Here is an 8,418-nt window from a genome sequence, read left to right as displayed (position 1 = left end):
CGGGCCGCCGGCTCCTGAAACGCCGCCCCAGCCCTGCCCTCAGTGGGCCCCGCCCCGTCCGCAGGGGCGCACTTCCCGCCGGCAGCTGCCACGCGCTGTGCAGCCCCCGGGGACGCGGGGCCCACTCAAGCGCCACGCGCCTTTCCTGTCCCTCCGGAGCGCGCCCGCGGGGTGGCCGTGTACACGTCTCGCTTGTGTCACTTACTCTTCTCAACAAGACTTCGCAGGGTCCCCGATCTGAGGAATAGGTGGGCTGGACAAGCCGCAGTCAAGCGGGGGGCCGCCGGACTCTGGAGGAGAGAAGAAAGCTGAACCCCGGCCCAGCCTGTGCCTGCAGGCCGGACGGGGCGTGGCTCTGCGCTCAAGGGACGCGTGCTCCTCGTCGGAGGGACCGTCCCTCGCCTCTGTGGCCTCGGTCGCCGGCACCGTCCCGCGCTGCGTGCTGGCCCTCAGGAGCAGCGAGGCTGTGCTCTGCACTGCATGTTGGAGCAGCCACGGCGAAGGCCACCTGCAGGCCACACCTGTCCTGGGGGTAACTCCCGGCCAAGCCACTGCTCTGTGCTCAGACAGGGAGTGTGCGAAGCCACCGCAGACCCCGCCGGTCTGAGCGGTGCGCGTTAGGGGACACCTCCGTCCTCACCCATCACGGTGGCACGGGGCACGCTGGCCAAGGCAGAGCCTTAGGAGGAGTGGAGTGAGGAAGCAGATGCGAGTTGATGTTCGAAGCCTTCGAAGTAAAAATACGTTTACTTATTCCTGAACCTTGCGCTGGCACCTGTGAAGTACACGCTGTTCCCCCGGAAGGGGCCGGGGCTCCTGGCGCCGACGTGATGCACGTGAGGAATGCCGGGGCCTCGCGGTGCGCTCAGCGAGACGCGGCAGGGAGGTTAGGGAGGCTCTGGGGACAGCGGAGACCACAGAGACCACCCAGCGCGTGACACAGCGATCAGCATTGGTCCCGGCCAAGGCCTGACGCGGTTGCCGCCGGGCAGGGGAATCGCCGTGGGCGTCGGGAAGGTCACAGGTGCCCGCATGTAACGTGTGCCGTCCTTCCCGGCAGCACCGCGGGCCGCAGGCGCCGCGGGCGTGGGGCTTTTCACGAGACGCTCGGGAAGTACGAGCTGCGTGCGGCGTGGGCAGCTCGCCGGTGACTGACTTTGGCGTTAACGGCACCGGCCACCTCCCCATTATCCAAGGGTACACATTGTTAAGACGAGGTTATATAACGTTTTGGTTTTGGCAAAGCATGGCCGCGGCCCCCGTGGGGACGTGGGTCAGTAGCATCTCTAGGGCGTTCAGGCCGCCTCTTCTCCCCACCCGCTGGGCTGTGGTTAGCAGGACTCTGGACGAGGCCTGGGCTTCCCGCCACCCTTGGTGACGAGATCCTGCCAGGATGTGGCCGAGCTCTGGGGTGACCACAGTGGTGCTGCAGACATGCCGAGGACCGCGGGGCACCTGGTGCCCTGCTGCATCCAGATGGTGTCGAGGAGGGTGGCCTGCCGCACGCCACGCACCCTGGGGGCTGCAGCTCGGTGGCGGCGATGACAGGGAAGGACGCCCCCCTCCCTGCCCCAGCCCGCCTGCCTCTCCACGGAGCACTCGCCCGGCCTTGCTCACCAAGGGGTCGTTTGCACCTTCGTCCAAGACAAACTCGTTCTCAGGCTCTCATTCCGCCCTTAGTTTGGGGGTCACGTCCGGCCGGCTGCATGCAGGGCGTCTGCCTCTCCGCCTCGCTTCTCCATGGAACACTTGCTAATGGTGAAGACATTCTGTTCCAAGGCAACACCTGAATAATGTCACTAGGAAAAGCAGAAAGTGGGGGTCCAAGTTATCTCATTCCAAATGTTACCCTTTAGACCACGTGCTGGAAAGGGAGCCCCGAAACTCCGGCACGGGGACTGCTGGCAAGCTGTCGTTCCTCAAGTTCGAGTGGCCTGCTCCGAATGTACCTGGTCATTGTCGCTAAATGATTTACCCAGTTTGAAAAAAGGAAGTCGTGCTTTCAAATGTAATGCATGAATTTATTTCAGATTATTCAGCCTTCATGGGTAGCTGGAAATCTGAACCACTCACGTGGCAGAGTGATTCTGGAAACGACCTGGTCTGCAGTTTCGGGGTTTCCAGCCAGGCTCCTTCTGCCAGGAAGCCATTAGCACACTTGGGATCTAAGCCAGGACGCTGCCCCCTCCAGTGGCCAAGCCCACAAAACTGCCCGCAGTGCAAACAACCCAGCCACGGGGAGGTGGCCAGAGGGGTGGGCAGACCTCCCCGGTCACCAGCGGGCGCAGCGGTGGCCAGGCCGGTCCAGCGTCCCCACCTGCCCTCGCCACTGTCTCCAGGAGAGACTGTCCCACTTGAAAAGAGGCCTCGTGCAAGGAAGCCATTTCATCCTCGCAACGAACCGTTTCCTGTCTGTCTTCTCGTGGGCGGAAGGTGAATTACGGCCAGTCACTGCAGCAACGACACAGAGCTTACAAAGCAACGCGGAAGTGCGAATCAAAACGCATCCTCTACGCCGCAAAACTAAATGCTTTTAAAAGAAACGCGGCGGGCACGTTTGTGGTATGAGAGGCGGCAAGCCGACAGCATGCCTACGCTGAACGGACGCGCGATGTCATGCGGGAGGCGGGGCACGGCACGAAGGAGGCGACCGATTTGGATATGGAGCCGCAGGGGGACGGACAGCTGACATTTAGACCATGTAGATTTTAAAAGGTGGTGAAACCCTTTAAAACGTCAAGAAATGTGACTTAAAGACTCAAAACTGTAATAGAAAACAAACCCCTTTCCTAAAGGGAAACAAAGAAAACAATGAAATGAAAGGGGCGTCTGGCGGGGACGGTTCTCCCGCCGTTCCTCAGGAGGGTCCAGACGTCCCCGCGAGGAGCCTGCGCCATCCGCATCCACGCGGGTGGCGGGCAGGCCCCTCTGGCCTCGCGGGAGCTGAAGCACAAATGGGAGCAGGATCTGACGACAAAGGCAGCGCCGCCGGCCAGACGGACGCGGGAGGCGGCGGGGGGCGGCCAGGAGCGGCACAGCGACGGCCGTCTGTCCGCCCGCAGCGGTCCGTGCGCGGCCACCGCTCTCAGCACGTGCGTGTGCGCGCGCGCAGTCACTTAACACGTCCTTGCACTGATTTTTAAAAGAACTTTAAATGCTGATTCCATAGACGCAGCATTTGATAAAATCCTTGTAAACGACATGATTTACAAACGTGTGTGCTGTACGAGGTGCCGCATGAATGTGAAATTACAGCTTCTGTTGTCATTTTCAGCAGACGGTGGCAGGGAAAACATACGAAAAGATTGCGTTTCCTTCATTTACCATCACAGGCGGTTTCCTTTAGACTGAGACTGTGACGTGTTTTGTGAGTTCTCTCCTGCAGGCGCGTCTGCCGGCGTGGCCACAGGCTGCGCACGTGTGTGAGACGATGTCCATCACCTGCTGGGCGCAAACAGAGGCGGCTCCGGCCGCCACCTTCCTGCTCACCTGACGGCTGGGAACGCTGTGCAGGTGCGCACAGCCTGCTGTCAAGGAAAAACGGCCGCAGCCTGGCCCACGCGGCACGGACAGTCTGCGCGGAAGCCGACGCCCGCCCGACCGTCCGCAGAGCCGACACCGAGGGGACTGAGTGTGCCCCGCCCCCCACGCCCCGCCTCACACATCTCCTGAAAGGAACCAACGAGGGCGCCTGTCGCCGCAAGCCACCGACAACGCCACGGGAGGACTCGGCCCGCAGGTGGGGCCGGCCCGGCCGGGCGGGGCGGGGGGCAGCGACCCCACGTCGTCACCGGGGCCGGCTCCCCGGGGTTCCCCGCTGTCCTCGGCGTGGGCTTCGCCCTGGGGCTGGCGCGCCTCATGCTTTCACCAGGGCAGCTGCCAGGAAAAGCCACGCACGCGGCCGAGCGGCACTGCCCGTGGCGGGCGGAGGGGGCCGGGGGCTGGCGCTCCTCCCAGCTCCTGCTGCTTCCTGTCGCTCACAAGACTCTGAAAGTGATTCATCTCCCTGCAGACAACGTGGAGAACACAGGGCGTCAGGACCCTCGCACGCGACCGCAGCACGTACGGCAACCGCTGCTGGGCTCGTTTTAAAGATCTAAACACCACTATGGAAACAGCGTAATTTAGTGGACCATTTGCTGCTCTTACATTCATGTTCCTTCCGTTTTTGTGACACACACCCCCACCCACCACTGGATGTAGTAGTCCAGCTGATTTCTGATTTACGTTCTCAGGACTTTTACCTTCCAGTGAAATTACTGGACCAAACTTGCTACGGCTCTTCCAACATACTGCCATATTAGTACATATTCTGCATTTATGAGCGAAAAATCTAATTTATAAACTGCAAAAGGGAAATCATATGTCCATGTAAACATCACAGCATGTCACTTAAAAAAAACGTTTTGTTAAAGTTAAGGCATTATATAAATGTAAGGTATCATTTTGATACAAACATCATAAACACTAGAAACGGCCTCGTGACGATAATCTCCCTCAATGCGTAATGTTTATCATTCATTCGTCATCACTGCCAGCTTCCGACACGACACGTCCTATTTTAATTAACAGAAGCAGCTTCTATCTTCGTTGCTGAAGTACACGCACGCACAAGACCCCAGCGACCTACCGATTAACTTCCGAAGACCCGAGGCACCTAGCCCGGTGCTGTGGAGACGAGGGAACTAGAAGCAGCCTGTTCCGTGCGAATCGGGGGCACGGGGGACAGTCCTCTCAGACACGGCGCTGCGCGATAAACCGACCAGAAATGTTTCGCTGTGGGAACCGAGGAAAACCAGGAACCGGCGCTTCCTTCTCCTATCTTGTCTATTTTGTCCTGATTTCTACAAATTGCCGTCTCTGCCTGGACTTTGAAAATCTCCCCTCATCCCGCCCTTCCGAGCCAGCGTGGTCTGTTCCGGGCACAAGCTGAAGCCACGCCCCTTGCTCGCGCCCACGTCCCGTGCTGTCCCCTCGCCCCAGCTCGCCGCGCCTCTGCCGACCCCGACGCCCCGTGTTTGTTTGACCAGCACCTCCTCACGCTGACCGCACGCCGAGCGATGCTGCTCACGCCTCAGAAATGAAGCAGGAGTCAAATCCCTCATTTAAAATAACAGGAGGCGAGTCCCCAAACTTAGGGGAGGACGAAGAAAAACATACGCTTTTCGTCTCTGGGAAACTTTCGTGGGGCGCTGGGCAGACGGAGACGTAGGAGGCCACTTCCCAGCGACAGGCCACGTGCCGCAGGAACAGATCCGGGCCCCCGCCCCCGCCCCCCCACGCGGGGTACCCGCCGTGTCCAGCGCCACAAGGCTCCCGAGAAGCCCGTAAAACCCCATGGAAACCGCCGCGCGGCGGCGACGGTCCAGAGGGGCTCGGTGAGAACCGCAGCCGCGCTCAGGAGGACGCGCCACTCCCTTCCAGGCAGAGCCCCTGGGACGGCCCGACGGGCGCTGGGGACAGGAGACGCTCGTCCCCGGGCGGCGTGGCGCACAGCCGCGCCTCATCCGACCCGAGCGCGTCCGCCCTTTCCACACGTTTACGTTTCCGGGAAACCCAGAGGGAAAAGCGGGCCGTCCCGGGGGCGTGAGGCGGATACGAACAGCCGCAGAACGTGCGAGGCTGAGTGCGAGGCGGGGGCAGCAGCATCCGTCACGTGACGCGTCACAGGGCAGGAGCTGAAGTGGCGGTGACTGGCGCTCTCCCCCAGCACGCTCCCTGCGGAAGAAATGGCTTAGTTCCCCCCTCTCTCCACGCTGTGGACGTTGGAACGGTCATCCGGGCACGCAGAACATTCCTCCGCTCTCCAAGGCCCAAAGGATCATTTGCGGGGCTTTGAAGTGGAAGCTCAAGGTGTCACATGGAACTACGCTCGAGCCCGTGGTGCCGCTGGGCTGCCGCACGGCCGCGGCCCGCACTGCAGCCACAGGCCTCGCGGGCCTTCGGAAAGGTGACTCTGAACCACGAACGGTCAAAAAAGAAAGACAAACCCCGTGAAACCAAATCGAAGGCGTGACAACGAGTGTGGAACAACGTGAGGGCCTGAGACCAGTCGGCACGAGGCGCGGGCCGCACGGGCTGCTGTGGAAAATCCTGCGAAGTCTTTGGGCTGTTCGTAAAGTCGCACGGCGGTCCGGCGATCGCGAGAGGCGCGCGGGGTGGCCCATCCGCAGCACGCCGGGCAGTGTTTCGAGTAAAACGATGACACCGCTTTTTGTAAAATCTGACACATTTAATTTCGGCATAATAGTGATTTACTACATATTAATATTTCAAAAATATACTTTCACGGTCGGCAAAGCCCCAGGAGCTCACACGGGGGCTAGAGGCATGCCCGCGCCCCGAAATCCAGGCTGCTGTTGCAGGGCAGGCAGTGCGTCCCGTCGCGGGGGTTGTAGGAGCCCGGGCTGCAGATCACTGCGGACAAAAGACACACCGGTCAGCGACCCTCGCCGCAGATGCCGCGCTGCGTTGTCACGTTACACGGGGGTAAATTTCCAAAGGGGGTTCTAGCTAAGACGTTTCCTGCTTTCGGTTATGGCGGAGTACACGTCACACACGGTTACGCGCCGTGACCACTGCTCAGTGCGGTGTCCGGTGTCTGCGCAGCCCAGCCAGTCGTCGGGCTCTTGTCGCCTGGGAGACACTGCAGCCCGGTGCCCGCTGCATGCTCCCCACTCCCCTCCCCGACGCCCCCCCCCCCCGCCCCCCGCAGCCGCATTCTACCCTCTGCTTCTAGAAACTTAACGACTCTAATACCCCGGGAGTGAACACTATGGACTGTTCATTCTGCCCCTGGCTCAGGCCTAAAAGTTTCACTGAGCACATGATGTTGCGTCTAAAAGCTGGACGGGCCACAGAGGTCAAGACCACACGGGGGGCCACATGCGGCCGAGCCGCCGCGCACGACCACCACGCCTCACGCGCGCAGGGGCAGCTCAGGCGTGGGGGGGGCGCGGCTTATTTCTCATAATACCCCAATTTTAGGGCCTGTTCCTCTGACTTCATGAATCTGTGATTTTGGAAAACTCACTCAACTCAACTTGGTCGTTCATCCCTGACGTAAGGATTCTGTGTGCCGTGACCCTGTGCCCACGGCTCCCTCCACATGACAGAAGGTAAAGGACAGAAACCAAGGTCAAGTACACTTGCGGCCACGCTGAACTCTGGTACCGGGTAAAGGAGTCGACCCTGCAGTCCCAGGCCCCCCGGTTGTGCGATGGGCATCGTCACGACCACGTCCTCACACTACTGTGAGGGTGAACTGACTCATCGGCAACGAAGAAGCCAGAGTGTTACGGGCGCTCCGTGCACGCCAGCCCTCGGCACGGGGCCCGCGGTCACCGGTGCCGCCAGCCCTCCCACCGGGCTGGGGTCTCGCGGTCCCGCTCCGCCTTTGCTCACACAGGTGGCCAAGGGTCCACAGGATGCTGAGGGCGCTGCGCGGCACAGGTACTGTGGGCCGGCAAAGAAGATTCTCTTTCTAGCACCACGATTCGATAACTCGTCACTCTCTGGGTCTGGGTCAGATCATACTATTTAATTTCATAGCATTCCTTTTTAAATATATTTTTTCAAATTGGAAAATATTTTAACTGCTACTCAGAGAAAGCATTTTCCATTCTAGGTTCCACAGAGTTCCTCAAGTCTTAACAGACATTATATTTGGGGAATAATGAAAAAATGCTGTTTAAACTAAGATTTACTTGCTGCGGTAAGAACAAGAGCCTTGACAGCGGCTGTGTACAGGGCAAAACTCCAATGACGGAACATGACGTTTGCTGAACCGTGTGATCATCGCAACTTTCTCTCAAAGCACAGATTAATGTTTCCCGAAGAACAAATATGGACCGGGGCAAAGCACTGAACCATTACACACGGAGAGCAGAAATCTGCGCGCGGTCTGTACAAAGACTGCCACTGTCGCAGAAACTGATACCGGCACCAAATCATCTCAACAAGTTTATATAAATGTGACCTTCGGTAACTGGCCTTAGAATGAACAGACCGTCGTGATACAGCACGCGGAATGCCACAGCGATACCAGCGCAAAACCACGCAGTGACAGCTGCTACGGCTGCGAACGCGGCCCCCTCGCCTAGCGCAAGTCCTGAAATAGTTCACTGTCTCTTAAGCAGACTTGAGGGGAAATGCCAAAAGGTTGTCTCAAGTACAAAACTCGCGAGCTCATTGTCCCGCCCGTGTCCCGCGAGCGGCGGCCCTCCCCGAGCAGCGCGGACGCGCGAGGAAGCGGCCAGCGAGGAAAAAGAAAATGTCCCCACGTTTCGGATGGGTTGTAATTCCTTAAGAAAGAGAATGACTACGATAAAAAAAATTTGACACATTTAGTATTAAGAACTTAATCAGCAATTCATAAATTAACCAAAAAAAAATTACTTGGAAATCGACAGAAAGATA

General features: G+C 59.1%; 1 protein-coding gene across 2 annotated transcripts in view; it reads right to left on the bottom strand.

The window, feature by feature from the left end:
* Positions 1-5,854: 5,854 nt before the first annotated feature.
* Positions 5,855-8,418, bottom strand: part of LOC107512415 (zona pellucida binding protein) — a 34,174-nt gene continuing 31,610 nt past the window's right edge. Inside the window, exon 7 of one of the 2 annotated variants that reach the window (XM_016147908.2) lies at positions 5,855-6,417. In XM_016147908.2, coding sequence (XP_016003394.1) covers positions 6,323-6,417 — 95 coding nt within the window. In that variant the 3' untranslated portion in view covers positions 5,855-6,322. The remainder of the gene's footprint in view (positions 6,418-8,418) is intronic. The other variant, XR_001597276.2, reaches the window with a different exon arrangement.

This window comes from Rousettus aegyptiacus, unplaced genomic scaffold (assembly GCF_014176215.1).
Source record: "Rousettus aegyptiacus isolate mRouAeg1 unplaced genomic scaffold, mRouAeg1.p scaffold_m13_p_13, whole genome shotgun sequence".
NCBI lineage: Eukaryota > Metazoa > Chordata > Mammalia > Chiroptera > Pteropodidae > Rousettus > Rousettus aegyptiacus.
The sequence above is the reverse complement of the archived record's forward strand: the minus strand, read 5'-3'. Positions and strand labels throughout refer to the sequence as shown.